Raw genomic sequence first — 19,048 nt, forward strand, 5'->3', positions numbered from 1 at the left:
AGAGTATAAAGAATATGCAATTCAATCGTTAGATTTTCAAAATATGTAATAATATTTATTTTATTGAGTAAATATGTAGTATTAGGCTACAACCAAGTTTTGTGACTAAGCTTTGTCCTTGAAAGATTTGCCTTGTTATTTGCTGACATTGAATCATATTGGTATCCAATGTCCATGACATTATACATAGGTTGACTCAAAAAAGTTAGTGTCTTCTGCTGTGGTTAGGGACACACGAGTTATGGAAAAATTATTGGGTGCTTGTGCTTCTAAAACACAATGATGTGGAGCTCATTCTTCACACATTCATAGTGGATTTCACCATGAATTTAATTAAGATGATTCATCATAAATGCAAGAGGAGGGAGCACCACATCACCATTTGCCTTCGGGCTATAGCTATAGAAATAGCAGTGGCAATGGATTGCCATTCATTATAGAACAAATAAGCAATTACGTTTTGCTTCTATTGATAATTTTTTATAAGCGCCTCTACTGAAATTTAAAACTTTAGTTTTTCTACATCTAAATAACTTCTTAAAATCATCACTAAACAGAACATTTTATCCCTTTGTTTTGCCTTTTTAGCCAAGGAGGAAATTAGCTTTTAAAATGCTAACGTAGCATTACTCCTATATTACAGATACGGCTACTACCAATATTTGCATAAACAAATTATGGCAGGTGGAATATGCAGGTCTACCATCACCTTAACAGAGAATCGATTGTCAGTACTAGCACATTAAATAAGACACCTTTGGAGTTACTAAGTCCACAGCAACTGTAGAACCTTTAAGTTCCCATGTTTCAGACATTATTGGGTCTACTGAATCTGTAAACAGACCAGGCAATACCATGACGTTAAATGGAAGACCAATTTGTGTACAGATACACAATATAGAACACAACATAGGATGAAATTCTACAATTGTCAATCTTCCAAACAACACCTTAAACACTACTTAGTTTAAAATCTCTTTTATTAAATTAACACTGTTCTACAAATCCACTTGAATAAAACTAGAATAGAATTCACCTGAGTAAAACTAGAATACAAAAACTTCATAAAACTCTAGCTGCACTTCCTGCATTTTTATTTATTTCAAACTCCAATTCCAATGTGTTGTTTTGTCATCGGATCCTGAAATGCAAGCAACTTTAAAATTCAACATTTCAATGTAAAAAAACGTTAGAAGGCGTTCAATGTAGAGCAATACACAAGCAAGAAACTCAAATAAGTTAACTAATTATATTACAAGCAACGACTTCTTATAATAATTTAGTGTAAGTACTTACTAAACCTGAAAGAAATATGTCAAAAACACCAAAAAACACTCAACTCTATTACAGTTAGGAGGATACTGTATACCTTCAGTATGTAAGCATCTAAAATTGGAGCTTAGTTCATAAAGTAACAACAATAATCATCAACCATCCATCAAATTTGAATTATTTTTATAATCCTACAACATTAGATAGTGATGCATGTAGCTATTAAAGCATTTGGATTTGTAGATATTGCTAATTGCTACAACAAGAGGTGGTGAATGTGATCAAGACATAATTTGATACCTTCAAATATCATCATCCGTGACACTTGGAGGTATTCAAGCAACAAAAACTTGGGTACAACCCTTGGAAGTACCGTTTCTTCCTGTTGAAAACAGTGAGTTAACATTCTGTAAAGGCAAGTAAATAAGAGACAGCTCTTTCTCATGAAAATATAATAAATTTCATGAGAAAGATTATCCCATGAAGCTATAAAATCATCTTAGGCCGGGAAAAAAAATGGCAAGGCAAAAGCCAACTACATACCCCACAGAGTAAATACATATAAGTATTAACTATATCATCATCCAAACCAAACTGCTAGAGCTGTATAATACAATACAAAATAAAAAGAAATGCAAATAAAATATCTCTTTACCATAAAAGCCATTAAAAGATATGGGTAAAGGCTGAACGGAGAAAATGAAGTTTTTCTTGATACTTTTATTGGAATTTCTTACGATAAACAACCAATGAATTATGTTGTGATAACCCAATTTACCATGACATAAAGAAACATATCAATGTAGATGATCATCACTTAGGACAGGATTCAGCATAGAAACATACGAGCTTATACTCTTGAGCTTATACAATATGTCTAACCAATTGTAAAAAGCAGGCGGGCTTTCTGGCCAAGAGCAGTGCACTCACTGCTGAGATGTGAGATGCTATATTGGAACTTCATGGTCTTCATACTATTTTTGGTCTTTTATCCAGTGTTACTATCCTTTTAATTTGTACTTTCCTTTGTTTCTGAAGTCCACTCAATGCTAGCTTTTCTTAAGCATTGTATCTTTTATACTCTCTTTTGAATAAACTCTCTGTCATAGACTTATATATTACAATATTAAAAGATAAATAGAGAAAGTTCTCTGGTAAGAGGTAACTTGTTGATCTTTGTAACATATTGCTCATGACTGATACCTATGAGCCAGCATCAAGAGGATGGATAGAGAATTTTATAAGTTAACATGGGTTATTATGGTTGTTCTACCAAAATTACTATATTTTGAAAGAAATTCAATCTTCTCACAATATATCAGCATAGTTTAAGTGAAGACAATTAGGCAATACTTCATACATGTAGATATAACACTTAAAACTCAATTACAAAAACCAAGCAACATGATTTACAATTATTTGAAGAATAACCAATTAATTTTCAATTTCAAAGCAGTTAGCTTTTGTCTACCAGCTGCCTAAGATTTTTTTCCCTTCTTTTTTGCCTTTCTATAGCTAATAAACATAAGTTACATATGAAAAAAGAAAACTTGGGAGCAAAATAACAGACCAATCAAATTTAAACACATGTGCATTGATTTAGATTAATAAGAAGATAATTTAGTACAAAACAAAGGTCATAGGTTCTTTACTCTTTTGCAAATCAAATGGTTGGCTATTTCAGACTGTAATTGTGCTATGAGAAGATGATATTGGGTAAGCTTTGTTACATATGGTATACAATTGAAATGTATTTTGGCTTTCAACATCAATTTGTATTAATTTCACAAGACAATGGGAACATAAAGCTGTAAAACTAAAGATTGCCTAATTTGTTTTACAGCTTTTAACATCATCTTGAGGTGGTTGGCTATTTCAGAATTTTTTTTGACAGCAAGAATATCAGATAATTTAATTTAAAAGAATGTCCACTTGCTCAACCTACACTGATTAAATTTAATTGTCAAGCAGCTCAATACTTATAGATCTTCTGAAGAGCTAAATAAGCCAAATCCATTGAACATCTTGTTCTGCGATTTTCCTACCATAGCAGAAACCAATCAGTCACCAAGTTGCAGAAACCCACCATCCAATATACAGAAAATCTGGAAACACAACAAAAGTAAACCATCTAATGCATGATAGAAACTGACACTACAACTGAGGTTAAACAATAATTGCTCATCAAATCAATGCCTATAAAATATTAGCTTCCAGCTTAGTGAAGGAGGTAGGAACTTAGGAAATCATCAATCTATAATTCTCACTTCTATGGAAGAATTTTACCAAAACTTACTAAATTTAAGTTTTTAGGCTAGGAGGGTAAAATTTTATAAACAGTAAGTCTCCTATGAAGAAATGAGAGAATTAAATAGCAAAACAAAATGATTTTGCATTAATAGAGGAAGAATATTGAACATAGAAACCAAAAATTTTAGGGGCTGTTTGGATTTTTATTTTTCATCACTCCTCACTCAATTTTCGTCACTCATCACTCATCACTTAAAATACCTATCACTTAAAATACCCCATCACTCTACACAAAGTGTGTTTGGCACCACCACTCAACTTATCATCACTCAAATTTTTCAACTATTTGTGGGCCTCATACTTGTAACTTGGTGCAACTTTTACGGTTTTTTTTTTTTTTTTTTTTTTTTCCTTCAACCCCCAGCACCCAAACTCATTGAGCCCAGTGAAAAAAAGAAAAAAAAAAAAATCAGATACCCAAACTCACCGAACCCAGTGAAAGAAGGAGGGAAAAAAAAAAAAAAAAAAACCAGCCAACGGAGACCAGTGAAAGAAGAAGAAAAAAAAAAAAAAAAAAAGAACTAAGCGAAGACCAAAAATATTATGTGATGAAGAACAAAAAAAAAAAAAAAAAAAAAAAAAAAGGAAGAACGAACTGACAAGAGCGAAAAGGAAGAAAAAAAGAAAAGAAAAGAAGAAAGAACAACTGAAGAACAGTGGAGAAGAAAGGAAAAAAAAAAAGGTCAAAAGTTGAGACTGACCTTGACTAGTGGGTCCCTCCATGTGTGTTTAATTACCAAAATGCCATTGGAAACAAAGTTATGAAAATTGAAAACACCTAAAATGTGTTTTCAGTTTCCATAACTCATCACTCAAAAATCAAAAAATTAAGTGATGGAAACAAAAACTGGAAACAGAATTATAAAAATCCAAACCAAATGGATTTCTCAACCATGGATCCCACCATTTTTTAGTTATGAGTTATGAAAACTGAAAATCCAAACAGCTCCTTAGTATCCTTAAGCAAAAAAACCTATAATAGACAAAATCATATACAGGAACTGTTAACATCACCTTCATCACCATTTACATTTTCCAATTCACCAACTTAATCATGTACTACCTAAATACGTCCCAGAACCTGTAAAAAACCACATCAAGAATAGGATATATTATTAACAAGAAGAGCATATCCTACAATTTGAAGATACACATACTACCAATTTTTGGACTTCACTTGTCATAACAGCTAGGCTCAGAAATAACAAAGGAGAATGGCACACACCAATGAGTAATATATATATATATATATATATATTTGACCAGCTTGTATTCCGACAATCTATCATGCCAGTCAAGGTTTGTCTTGTTCCATTTGAGTGGCAAGTTTGTCATGTGCACCACAATCTGTGAAGAAGGCAAGATGGTGACTTACAAAAATTCAGAGAAGAAAGTTTATTAGCCTTCTGGATTTGCCAAAACTACCAGTTTCACAGGTATTTCTCATAATCAGAGTCATCTTGTGTGCTTAAACTCCCAATCAAATTTCCCAAACTTGGCATGAATCTTTCAATATTATTAGAGCTACATTCTTCACGAGCATGTTTATATTTCTGTGTAACAGCAATAATATTCCATTATTTGTTCTCCAAGTGAAGCCAGGGAGTCGTATGTTGTAGGGCTGTTGTGTTTCCCGCTACATCTGTTATGTCTATGCTTGATGCTGGTGTGATTGTATTTGATGTCCTAGTAACAGTCAAGATTTAATTAGGACAAGCTAGGATTTGCACAAGAGTTTTGTTCTTCTTTGAATTTATCTGTATTGTGTCTAGTATTCTGTTGTTGATATGTTATGTGTGGCTTTGCACTGCACCTTTTCTTAATAATATATTTTCATTCATCCAAAAAAGACAACTAGGTACAATATCATATAGGCATGCAACTTTGGAAACTTGATTGACAAGAAACTTATATAGAGGAAATATGTAAATTTGATATAAATTTCTGCTTAACTGTTAAAGTATTTATCCACAGAAAATTGAAAGAGAAAGAAAATGACACAGTGCTAATTTGCGTTGAAGTTACCCATGGGAAAGTCAAATCACAAAGAAAAGAGGAAATAAATGAGCTATTTAAAATAAATCTTTGATAAAGGACTAGAGGGTGGATGACACACCAGTAACATAGAAATGAAGAGCTAAAAAATAATGAAGGTAGCAATGCAAGCAAAGGACAGGTTATTCTAAAACTGATTTTCCCTTGTCTTTAAGCATGGGATTAATGGTATTCTCTTTTAGTTTGAAATATTGCATCACAGCTTCAAGTTCTATTAGTCTTGCTTCACCATTACAATTTTGCTTATTTCTTTCTCTATTATCAAACATCAATTGACAAATAAGACCCAAATTATCTAATAAAAAGGCCATGTAGTGACAAAGCCCTCATTTCCACATTATCAAGCTTGGGCAACAGCTAGCAATTGAAGACTCAATGCAACTGAATTGATTCAACCAACCTGGACAAGACCCACATATTATCTAGGAGAATCATGTCAATTCACCTGGATGGAACAACATGACATTGGCAGACAAAGGTCATAGCTGGATGCTCATAGACTGAAAAAGAAGTGCATAGACAAAGGTCATAGTCAGCGTACAAAGCTTCCACCTTTTGCCGAGTTTGGAGGTGGTCATGGAAGGCAGCCTTAACACAAATAATGATATTCAAAGGATAGTAGAGAACTCATCTATTACAAATCTTAAAGAAAGAAACCAATATTATTGCTTTACGTTATTAACTTAACAGGTCTAACCTGTCATACAGAGACACACATCAGGCGTTGAAAACATTTCATTTCTAGGATAAGATTTTCAATGAAAACAAGAAATGATGGTATTAATTGAGTCTCTTATTTTGGGACCCAGAAAAACAAGAAGGCCACATCAAAAGAAGTCTAATTTAATAATTACAATTACAAGCCCAATTTCAAGGCAAACTCAACAAAAACTCCAAACACCTAAAAGTAAAATTTCCACATTTCAAATCAAGAAACAGAACAAAATCAGCAAAATTTGTAACTACCTTAGAGATCATCAACAATATAATCAAAAAAATAATTGATCAGGTTTTAGACTTTGGAAAATTTTGAAGTCCAGGTGTATATGTTGTACTACAAGACCAATCATTTAAAGGCTACAATCCCACATGCATATCTGGGAGCAAAATCCTTTCTAAGTATTTCAACATATAAGGTAAATTTCATTGCTAGAATAATATCCAAATTACCTTAGAATAAGAGACCAAGTTGCATAGGTTTAACTATTAATTAACTAACTCTTTACTTCACCTACGTGTGCACGCACATACACACACACACACACAAACACACATATATATAATAGGTTCAAGCTACACATTTTTGAAAACATAGATTTCATGAAATTTTATGGTGAGAAAACACTACTAGTCATGTCATTAAATGAACTACCTACCGAGAATATCTTCTTCTTTTTTCCAAAATTTAAAACATTCTCTCTCTAATACCGAAAGTTATCACCTTCTCTCTCTAAGCTCGCCTCCTCCTTCTCCTCCTCCACTACTTTTGCTGAGCGCCAACAACTTGGTTGTGTTGGCCATAAAATCAACTAGGTCCCACATAAAGTACAACTATGGCCTTCAATTTCAATGCCACTAGGGAAGATCAAAAGGTATTGGGAAGCTAAGTATCTATAAATGTATGGGATAGTTAAGGTTTAGAAATGGGTTTTCAAGGAAAGCGGGTTTAGTTTGGTTAACTATCCATACATTGGTTTTCATTATTGTAATAACAATGGGCATTTGAGTGTTAGAGGTTTAAATGATGAGAGTGTAAATAGAATGATACAATATTTACATTGAAAATCCTTCTACATAAGCAAGAAGAGTGAAAAACCACAGGTGAGGTAGGGAATCCTCTACCTCTAGCCACCAGTATAACTGATATTGGAAAAGGGTGAACAATGAACAGTATCTCACAATGGTGAATTGTGTTCTCTATGGAAGTTATAAGCCAAGGGAGGAGGTGAAGCCCTTATAAATGCTGAATCTTATTGACTGTGAATACAATACAAAAACATTTTCTAAAGTAGAGGAAAGGTGAAAATAACCCTTAGCATCCCCAAAATGACAAAAGGTATGCACAATCAGCCATCGAGCAATAGTTCCACAAGAACTTCTTAATGTTACCCAGAATTTCAATGAGCACTTCTAGAAGCCACTTGAGCATCCCACTTATCCTTTAGTCCATGACTACAAGAAGAAAAGGGAATTGTACCCTTTGCATAAGCTCAGAACTCTAGCATAATTCCCTAAAACAGGGAAGAAAATACACTGAATCTAATCTAAAGAACAAGCTCTATTAGCCACTACAATTATATATGTGTGTGTGTGTGTGTGTAGCCACAAGTGATGTACTAAAATGAATTACCAGATACAATTGGAAAAGGGTTGCTCTTCAGACCATTTATGTAATGGTCTATATTCTCAACTAAATACTAGAACATGTGAACTGTATCCAGAAATAATAAACATATGAAATTCCCTAAGTTTTGTCTATACTCCCAATTTTGCTTTTGTTAGGAAATCCATGTTCTAAATGTCAAACCAAATAATATCCTCAAAAATTTTGAATTTTCATACGGAAGAAGAAAAAGCAACAGTATTATGAGATGAAAAAAATGTATTGCCTTTGACACTAGAAAGCAAGAGAAAAAAATAATTAAGAGTTCAAAAGGATTAATTACCGGAGCTGTTAGAGGAAAATCAGTCTTGTTGATGCTAAGCATGAAAGAAGACATTTGGATAAAAAAAATCCTGCAAGTCTTTTTCTTTGGCATTTCAATCAGAGATAAATCCTTTCAACAATCTGCATCTTCTGTGAGCAATAAAGAAAGTGTATCATTTTCGATAAAATCTCTTTGAACTTGGCTGAAGAATATAGTATAAAGGTGAAATTGATAAAGTGGTGGATGTATATCAACGACCAAATTCTGCCAGCAATCCAGCTGGATTTGGATATGTTGGATGGGACCATCTCCAAGGACTCTACTGGTTACCAAGCTTCATCTATACACTCCTTAGGCTTAGAGGTTGTAGTATGCAATTGAGATGTTAGCTTGCTTGTCTCTTCCATTACCCCATTATAATATTAACAACTTGCTTTCCTATAGAGGTGTCAGATCCTAACCTGATATTTCAACACCTCCTCTGTGAAAAATCCAGCAAAGAGAAAGGAAATCTACGCACATCAGCTTCACCAGTAGTCACCATGTGGGCAGATCCCATTCTTGAAGTGATGAAATCGCTTCACATACCTAACAACAATCTCTCTGTTAACAATCTTTGTAATGAACTTAGTTGCTTCATGGCAATCCCCACACACCCTAAGGTTTTTTATGATTAGTAATCTGGTTCCAGGCCCTGTGTTTAAGAGACCAAAAGCAATAGCAAGCCTCTCACGGTGATTACATAACATTTTTTCTTTGACATCCTCATCAAGGGAATGCAACACAAATTCAGTATTTGGGACATATCCAATAGTTCTCATTTCATGAGCCAGCTTATCCAAAAGTTGCATCATATATTCATATTGATAATGGCTCTTATCTTCCATAAGAAAAGCATGAAGTTTTCCTTTCACTTCCACTACACTCTATGCTGGCACTTTCCCACTTCCCCCCACCTTTGTATAGTAGTTTGAGACAGTGACACTACACAGAACAAAAAACACCCCTACCTGCGTTCTCTCTCCTTCATCTTTCATTTTTCTGCTATTCCTCTCCACTTTCGCCTTCTCCCATCAGAAAACCCAGAAAATTACTGAAACAACCAAGCCAAAACACTCTTCCTCCCACTTTGATCTTCTCCCACTTCTGGCACGGGTTCTCTTCTTCTCTCTTGCCAATCTTTCATTTTCTTTCCATTCCCACAAAACCCAGGGGCAGGGGCAGGGTGCTTAAGAATGCATCATGTGATCACGAAGCTTTAAAAATCTGCCAAACAGTAGCATATTCTAAGAAAAGAGAAATTAATACTATACCATTATAGGTTTGACTTGATGGTAATTTGCAAGTATGAAGGAAATCCCATAACTTTATTGCTTAACTCAAAAAAGTGTTCAATTCTGATGGTTTTACTTTTTAAAAGGGGTTGTAAAGTGTTTTAAAGGGATTGAAGCTCTCTTAACTAAAAAAATTCTCTCTATCTCAAAAAAAAAAAAAAAAAAAAAAAAAAATCACTAATGTCATCAAATGCAAATTCCTAAAGCTGAATTAACTATTCATGCTTTATAAATCCAAAACTATAATATAGTTTTACTATAATTTGCCAAATACCCAAAGCATTTGATGCAATGTTAGAAACTCCAATAAATAAAAAGTGAAATTCAAATGGCCTTGTTTGTATGCATCACATTATAGCTTCAGTACCAAATACTGGTCTATTTTGATTACCAAAGAAAACAACTTTAGAATAACCTGTTTGAATAGATCAGCCCACTTAGTCCTAGGATGAAACAAAATTTATTAAATACTTGTCTCCAAACCCATGTATAAGAAGGAGAAAATATTTGCATTTTTTAAAATCTGTAGCACAAGCGCACAAACTACAACACAAGCATGAAGCATACAATTTTTTTTAAAAATTGACGGAGCACACAAGCTACAGCACAAGCGCATCCGTATATCCAAACCCACAGCATCACATATCCAAACACCCAAAGCATGTGTATAAGCTTTTAAAAAAATGTCTTCGAAAATAAGTCTACGAAAGAAAATATCAGGTGCTCAACATCAGTCCACGGGAAAAAAAATTTTAACGGCAAAAATAGAAAAAGAAAATGAAAAACAACAAATGTGACAATGGACATGGAAAATGGAGAGGGAGAGAGAGATAGTGGTCACCTGTGAGAAGATCTAGAAACTTGATCAAGTGGAGTAACAGCCGGATGGTGACAGAGCGTGCCTCGCTGGCGAAGAGCTTGGGTCTCTTCAGTCAGCAACTTCAATCATGGATGGGTTCTTTTTGGCTGGCCAAGAGCTTTGGTTTCATCAGATCTTTGGAATGAAATGAAAAAGAACAAATGTGAGAGAAGGTTGTGGGGAAGAGTAAAGCGAAAATGAAGGAAAAAGTCTGAAATGAAGGAAATGAAATGAAAAAGAAGAAATGAGCCCAACGGTAATATCAATGGTTGACGCTACAACTCACTGGGATTTTTTTGCAAAATAACATCATTTTGCTAACAATTTCGTTAGTTAGCCATGCCTTCTTCGTGCTATTGCTTCTGTGTTATTGTTAGGTTCACGCTATTGCTTTTGTATACATAATCTAGTACTAATAGAAGAAGTGAAGAAGAACGAGAATAGGAGTTTTTTTTTTTGAGATAACTAAGGAGAGTACATAGCTTCATAAAACAACTAGAGGAGCTATATCATCTGTAGCTCAGAGCTATATCATAGGAGTTTAGGCAGTGAAAAATTCACGTGTGAGAGTGAAGACATAAAGGCTATTTGCGGTACTGGTACTAACAAGCTAAATGAAAAGCAATCTGATTCCTTTTTGAATAGGCAGAAATTCAAACAAAAAAAAAAAAAAAAGGAATGCTTGCTATTTGCTAACATTTAAAACTTAGCTGATTTGGAACTGTAAATGAAGATAATTTCGTTTCTTTCTCAAAGAATGCACCACAGTGGAAGAGGGATCTACAGCCACCATATCATTCGCAATAGGAAAAGCATTCTCTAATACAATCTGCAAGAAACAGAATTCATAAAAAACTAGTGCACCAACGATAAAATGAGAACAAGTTGTTTTATTATTTTCTTCAATGTAATGACATTCCATCCAGTATAGGTCCTGTATACTTCACATGTTCAATTAGATTAATCGAGTTTTCTTCAAATTAAAGTGAAATTCAAACCCAACAGAGTTGCACAAAGAAAAACGCAACAGGAATTTACAAAAGCTTTCACTAGATTAATCAAGTCAGACTACTTCTTCTTTCTTATATTTCAAATTCCAACCAGCTGGGACTAGCCAATTCGGCCAGTTGATTTCTAAGATTCTGCTTCCACTACTAGAACTACGATGAGTCTTCAATCACAAGCTGTCTTTCTTAAGTCAATTCAAGAGTTGCAATCAGATACAGCAACTTGGTATAGGGATTGTGGAGAAGTATTTATAACAATCACAATACAAGTGCCATATTCACAGAACATGGTGTCCGTAGACTAGATCAGCCATGTTTTCGAAACTTCATCCACACCCAAAATGCTAATCCTGACCCTTTTAAATTCCAGGCTCAAATGTGCTATCAACTCTCTCTTACTTATCTTAAAATAAAAAATGTGACTAAGGGACAATGGGGTAGCGATTCCCCTCTCCTCCCACAAGTTGAAAATAGAACCCAATACCTGCACTTTTAGAGGGTTAAGATCATAGAAGGAGTTCATCATATTATCAAAAATGGTAATTTAGTTTTAAAAGTAAGTGTAAAGATTCAAGAAAATTAATATAAACATCACCATCATGCATTATCGGTGTCGAAAATTTAACTTCTTTCCTTTCTATACTGATTGGCTTCTGTGTATACATAAACCAGTAGATCAACATCAAGAAGTTTTTTCTTTCAACCTGAAGCAAAAATGCATCATGATATTAGTTTCATAAGAGAAGCCAAAACATATGGGCAAAGCCCAAAGAACTAGTGAAGGATACCTCTTGACCTTGTATTAAATTTTTGCGTCAGGCAACCCAGGCAGCTGAAGAATTATTTGCAAAGGTCACAAACCCAAAGCCTCTACGATAAATTTTCTTCACATCCCGCACATACCAGAACAAATGGCATGAGTGGAAAAAAAGTTAGTTAAAACCGTAAAAATTTGAGGGCCACAATGAAAGTTGAGCTATCAGGTCTTACACCGTCCAAGATTATCCGATGATAGAGACATGGAACTTCAACTCGGTACTCTTTACGCGAATACACAATGATCATGGCATTCCACGCATCTATGCCTCTTTGAGGCAATACATCAAACACTTTTCAGGCAGTTTCCACGTTGCCCATATTTACATGGAACGAGATGAGTCCACCATTGGAGCTTCCGTGCCTGAAGAGACCGGTCAAGAGCATGAGGGCATGGGTTTTAGCAAATGGGTGCGGTATAAGACGCTTTGGGCATGGAAGCAAATTAATCGTATGTTGTGACTGTAGAGTTAGTTTATACTAGCTGTTAGCAAAACGAACAACAGAAATGTGACCACATGTTTTGGAGCATAAAAGTTGATTGTACATTTTCCTTCATCAGTTCAACTAACGTGAAATGATTCTCTTATGGTGATGTGAAAGCCTAATAGCTTGAGCGAAGTAACAGTCCCAAATTTTCCTGTCAAACAATTTGGTGTGATTGACCTCTCTAAGTAAAAGTCGAAAAAGGCAATATCTTAATTTTTTTTTACTTTTAAAACTTTATTAAGATTTTATAATTTACTACTTTTTAAAACTTCAGCTTTAAATTGTAATTTTTGAAATTGTAGAGTTTAATTTGTTACAACCCTAAACTCTAGGGTTTAAATTGTAATTTTTCCTAAATACAGTATTTTTTAGGAGGGGGCTATAATCTCTATATATCTCTATATATTAAAAAGATTCAGAAAATTAGTTATAACTTAAAAAAGTCAAAAATACCCCTAATCTAATTAGATAATCCTTATTCTTAAAAAATAAAAAAATTTGATTAAATTTGTAATTCAACAAAATTTAAAAAAAAAAAAAAAAAAGAACTACCGGACATACTTTTTCTTAAAAATTAGCATACTCTCTATCTAAACATATCTCACGTAGGTTTGATACATTTTTCTTTTTCTAAAAACTAGCACACATTAAACTCAACAGATTACTTTATTTTAAATCCAAAATTTTAGTTTTATAACAATCCTTTCCTATGTAACCTCACTAACAAATAGATAAATTCAAATTGAAATTAAACTCAAAAAAAAAAAAAAAAAAAAAGCATCATCACATATGTGGAGCGCGAGTGATGAGGCTAGTAAGTAAATAAAATCTTAAGAGAGGAGTAGGAAATCTAACCTATTAATTTTTAACTATATATATACACACACATTTTAAAGGGGGAAAAAGAAAAGAGCATGGCCTTACTAGTCTAAATGTGTTTTCATTCTCACTCCAAGTTCATTTGTTCGAGAAATAAGGTCCTCATGGTGGAGAACTGATGTGGTTAATCATTTTACTAAAAAACTTTCATCTATTTAAAATTGCTGAGTCAGAAAAAAATTTTAAACAAAAACTGATTACTGACTCAGAAATCTTAAATAAGTAGGGAGTATTTTAGTAAAATGGTGAACAAGTGACGTGGTCCATCATAAGGACCGAATAATTTTTCCATTTGTTCAAAGAACGGTAAAAATAAGTGAAAACATTTGACAAATCACTAGTGAATTGAATGAATGACAAATGCACCGTTAAGCAGTCAAGTCAACCGACCAGCCTTCATGGCTTAATTCCTATTAGATTGCATTCAGCGTGAGCTTTCAACACTACAAAGTTTTGTGACATAATATCATCGCTGATTAGAATGAATCTCCCATTATCCTTACTAAAAAGGAAATCAAATAACAGATAGTACCAATGCCAGTAAACTGTTCTAAAGAACTAAAAGCATTTTCTTACCAACTTTCTCCTTCATGCAATCTATGTGGTGAAGGTTTGGAAATATCTATTCAAGGTAGATTGTACAATACTTTCACGTGATTACATAATTAGCATGCATTATTATTATTATTATTATTATTTGGAGAAACAATTAGCATGCATTTGACAACAAACAGAAGAAAAATACAAACTAGATCACAGTACATTTGGCATGGTCCATTCCATCAGATTTGAAGTATACTAATTAGATTACAGAGGGAGAAGTATAAAGTTCATAATCAATGACAATGCTTTCCTTGCGTCCTATCAATTCAATCATCCTTGCTAGCAACACTGATAAATGCTTTGATTCAGTGGCAGAGGCAAAATTTTAGTCTAGAGGGGGCAAAATTAAAAGATGATATTAAAAGTAAAATTAATCAAAAAAATATTAACCAACAATAATAACAAAATAAATAAACAGTTGTAAGCAAATATGAATATATTTCATATTATTAAAATAAATAAACAAAAATAACCAATTCATAACTACTAAAAAATTTATAAACTGATGGAGTAAGAATGTGATTAGTGTTACTTAAAAAATATAATGAATAAATGTTAGAAATTATTTTTTGTGATTGGTGACATGTCAATTTGTAAGATATAAGTAGTAAAATTTGTAATATCTCTAGCATCCTTCAAAAATAAAATACTGTAAAAAGTATCATAAATATTAAATATAGTATAAATAATGATATAAAATAAAATATAAAAAAATAGTGAAATAGATACAAATTGCAGTAGGACAAGACAAAAGCAATGGTTTGGTGACTTTCAACAAAGTAGGAGTCCTTTCTTTCAATCTTTTTTCCTCCATGTCAGAATGTAACTACTCTATATTACTATTACTAAAAAATTTTAGGAGAAGTCAGGGTGGGCAGGTGCCCCCCCTCGCCCCCCTCTGGCTCCGCCAGTGCTTTGATTTCAGTCCTCTCTACTGCAAACCAGCAGAAAACATCAACACAAGTTATTGGACAAAAGTGGGTCTAGAAATGGACACAAGTTATTGGACAAAAGTGGGTCTAGAAATGGACTTACATCTAATTACAAAGATTGTATTAGAAAAATGCATATTGACTCAGCCAGAACCACTTCATCTTCTTAAGTAAAGTGACATACATATGAACTCAACCAATGGTAAGTCCAAGACCATGCACGTAGGATACTATGCAGACTTTGGAAAATTTGATCAACAAGAAAGCTAAACAGAGAAAATACATCAATTTGGTTATAATAAATATTTGATAACTGTTAAAAGTATTATCCTTCAAAATTTTGGAAAAAAAAAAGTATACATATTTAAGATTATACATAACATAAATAATCTTAAATATGCTAGGACATCTGCGGAAACCCAACGGGTGGTCCTAATCTGGTGGGGCTAATGAAAGAAGAATATAGGCAGTTTCAGTTCGTGGCATGTCACAAAGAAGGGCTGTAATGCTATGGTATGGAACAGGGTATACCAGTTTAACAACTAGTATTTCTGTTATAAAAAAAAAGAGGCAGCTAAGGGGAACGACCCTGCCCCTGAAAACAGAACAAAAAATCACGATATGGATTGCTGTATAAAATCCAAAGTTGTTAAAACCGACAAAGATGAATATGTAAGATCAATAATCTATTTATATATATATATATATATTTTTTTTTTTTGTAAAAAAAATTGGAATAAATAATAATTATGTGGTGAATGACGTGGTGATGAGGTGGCGTAACAGGAGCTCAGCAGCAATAAATGCCACGCTTTAGCTAAAACGGAGATGCAATAAAAAATAAAAATCCACCAAAAGATTGAGAGAAAGAGAGAGAGAGAGAAAAAAAAAAACCTTTTTGTGAGAGAAAACTATGCAAAGAATGAAAAAGAGTGACAAATTTATAGTAAGAGTGAAAGGATAAGAAGAGACAAATAAAAGAAGATGAAGGGCAAGATGAATAATAATATTAAAGTAGAGGGTAGTGAGGAGATGAAAAGATAAGGGAAGAAGAAAGGTTGAAGAAAGTGTAAATATCTAAAAAATAAGTGAATGTAAAAAAAATTATAGGAAAATTGGAAATAAAAAAGAAATATATATAGATGTTAAAACCGACAAAGATGAATATGTAAAATCAATAATCTATTTATATATATATATATATATATTTGTAAAAAAAATTGGAATAAATAATAGTTATGTGGTGAATGACGTGGCAATGAGGTGGCACAACAGGAGCTCAGCAGTAATAAATGCCACGCTTCAGTTTTTAGTAATATAGATAGATAAGTTTATAGGCACAACTTTTTTTCATACAATCTTAATAGGGATAATTATAGCAAACCCACCTGAGGTTTGGCCCGTTTGCGCTTTGCCTACCTGTGGTTCAAAACTTTACACTTTGCCCACCTAAACTTCAATCTGTTACCCATCCGTTACCCACCTCTCCCTTTGCCGTTAGAAAAACATATTTTTAAGGAAAAACAAACATAACAAAGATCAAAAAGTTAGGGTTTTTTATTGCTTAAGAACTTCTGTGAGAATAGGATAGGATTGAGAAACAAATTCATTTCATACAAGTAATCCATGGATTTTACAACCCATGTTGAGAAATCCAATCCTTGCACAAGCGGTGAGAGCATTGATAAGAGTAACCTCGTCCAGCCTTGCATTAACATCACACTTGAGCATTTCATCAAACACCTTCAAGGCATCCCAATAACAACGTCCTTGTATACACCCAGAAACCATACTGTTCCAAGACACCACATCGCGAACAGAGAGTAGTATTTTATCGAAGACTTGGCGAGCATTGTGAAGCAAGCCGCAGAAGGAGTACATGGAAAGCAAAGCGTTTTGGACGAAGACATCGTGTTGGAGACCGAGTATCAACGTGAGGGAGTGAAGCTCTTGACCTTTGTGGGAAAGTGAGAGACAGGCACAAGCTTTGAAGAGGAAAGGGAAAGAATGGCAATCCAGGAAAAGCCCAAAACGGCGGCACATGAGATTGTAAAGAGAGATGCATTGTTGTGGTGAAGCAGTAGTGTTACTGTTACTGTGTGAGTAAGCTTTGAACATGAAATTCCAAGCGAAGATATTGGGGTTCTGAATTTGAGAGAAAAGGGTGTGAGGGAAGTGGAGATTGTTGGCATTGGAGTGTGGAGGAGAGGCCGATTGCGCCATTGACGGTGTGGGTTGTTGGATAGGATTGGAAGGAAGTGGGGTTTGGGGAAAGTGGTGCGGATTTGAATTTGAATTTGAATTCAAGTTCGACTTCTGGTTATGGGAGTGATGGTGAAGATTATGGGATTGAGAAACTAGGTTGGGGAAGAAACCAGGGAAGGCCAATTTTGACAACGTTGTCCTTGTCCTTGTTGTTTTTGTTGTTATTTGCTTCGATATATCTTTTGTTTAACATAGGGATTGGTTAAAATTCATTTTGCAGTGAGAAAATTTGTTCTCATAGAAGTTCTTAAGCAATAAAAAACCCTAACTTTTTTATCTTTGTTATATTTGTTTTTCCTTAAAAATATGTTTTTCTAACGGCAAAGGGAGAGGTGGGTAACGGATGGGTAACAGATTGAAGTTCAGGTGGGCAAAGTGTAAAGTTTTGAACCACGGGTAGGCAAAGTGCAAATGGGCCAAACCTCAGGTGGTTTTGCTGTAATTATCCCATCTTAATATGACCTATTGTATGATTGGAGCAAAATAACGATAGTGTAAATGGTATGTCCATATAAAAGTGATGTTACAATCACAATTTGCTATTTACAAAATATATTAAACCTTGTGGTCTTTTCCTTCTTAATATAAAAAGTATATCATTGCTTCAAACATTTTTTTTCCCCCTTAAGTAGTCAAGTCAACCGACCAGCCTTCATGGCTTGATTCCTATTAAATTGCGTTCAGCTTGAGCTTTCAACACTACAAAGGTTTGTGACATAATATCATCGCTGATTAGAATGAATCTCCCATTATCCATACTAAAAAAGAAATCAAATAACAGATAGTACCAATGTCAGTATACTTGTCTAAAGAAGTAAAAGCCTTTTCTTAAAGTAACCACATCAGTATGTCTAAAAGATTCCGTCTATTTCAGACAAAAAACTTATTTTTTCTATTTTATACCATCATTTTTACAAAACCCCCACATCATTTTATCTATTATACACACTTTTTTTATTAGAATAATATTTCTCCTCCCTTTTTTTATTATTTCCCACCTACCCCCACCTAACCCCCCTTCTTTTTTCTCTAAGTCAAATACACTCCATTCTTCATTTCTTATCTCTATCTCCGCCTCTCTTTCTTCTCCTCTCTTTTTTTTTTTTTTTTTTTTTGAGAATCTTTTTCTTTCCTCTTCTTCTTTTACAATTTGAGTTTTATGCTTTTATTATAGATGATGATTTTGGGTTGGGTTTGATTAAGGACAGTGATTTTGGGCGGAGAAAGCAAAATATCGGTTTGGGTTTTTCTTCCTCTTCTTCAACATCTTCTTTCTTTCTTTCTTTCTTCTTCTTCTCCTTCTTCTTTTTTCAATTTTGATTTGATTATTTATATGAATTTGTATATGGGTTTGATGAATTTGGATCTAGATTTAGAAAGATTTTGATGATTTTGTGGTGTGTCCGTGATGATTTTGGGATGGGTTTTCCGGTGGGTTTGGACTGTTTTGGGTTGGGTTTACTGGTAGGTTTGTCTTGATTTTGAGTTGGATTTTCTATTTGCTTTTTCGTTGATTTTGGGTTAATTTTCTGTTGATTTTAGGTTAATTTTTTGTGCTAAGTTACGGTGTTTGGTGGTA

At 33.7% G+C, this 19,048-nt stretch overlaps 1 protein-coding gene and 1 long non-coding RNA gene across 10 annotated transcripts; both read right to left on the minus strand.

The window, feature by feature from the left end:
• Positions 1 to 514: 514 nt before the first annotated feature.
• Positions 515 to 12,974, minus strand: LOC126700134 (uncharacterized). Of its 9 annotated transcripts, none has more exons than XR_007647036.1 (7): positions 12,282 to 12,974; positions 10,461 to 12,189; positions 8,304 to 9,551; positions 4,597 to 4,663; positions 1,573 to 3,313; positions 1,037 to 1,141; positions 515 to 832 (listed from the first exon to the last, which is right to left on the minus strand). It is a non-coding gene; the product is annotated as an uncharacterized LOC126700134 (long non-coding RNA). The 9 variants fall into 9 exon arrangements; XR_007647039.1 differs by lacking the exon at positions 515 to 832 and having other exon boundaries at positions 857 to 1,141; positions 8,304 to 8,434; positions 8,747 to 9,551; XR_007647038.1 differs by lacking the exon at positions 515 to 832 and having other exon boundaries at positions 859 to 1,141; positions 12,282 to 12,369; positions 12,476 to 12,974.
• Positions 12,975 to 16,815: 3,841 nt separating this feature from the next.
• On the minus strand, positions 16,816 to 17,427 carry LOC126701229 (pentatricopeptide repeat-containing protein At1g08070, chloroplastic-like). The gene has a single exon (XM_050399335.1). It carries the CDS (start codon positions 17,425 to 17,427, stop codon positions 16,816 to 16,818), a length of 612 nt encoding a protein of 203 aa, XP_050255292.1.
• Positions 17,428 to 19,048: the final 1,621 nt, after the last annotated feature.

This window comes from Quercus robur, chromosome 9 (genome assembly GCF_932294415.1).
Source record: "Quercus robur chromosome 9, dhQueRobu3.1, whole genome shotgun sequence".
Lineage (NCBI taxonomy): Eukaryota > Viridiplantae > Streptophyta > Magnoliopsida > Fagales > Fagaceae > Quercus > Quercus robur.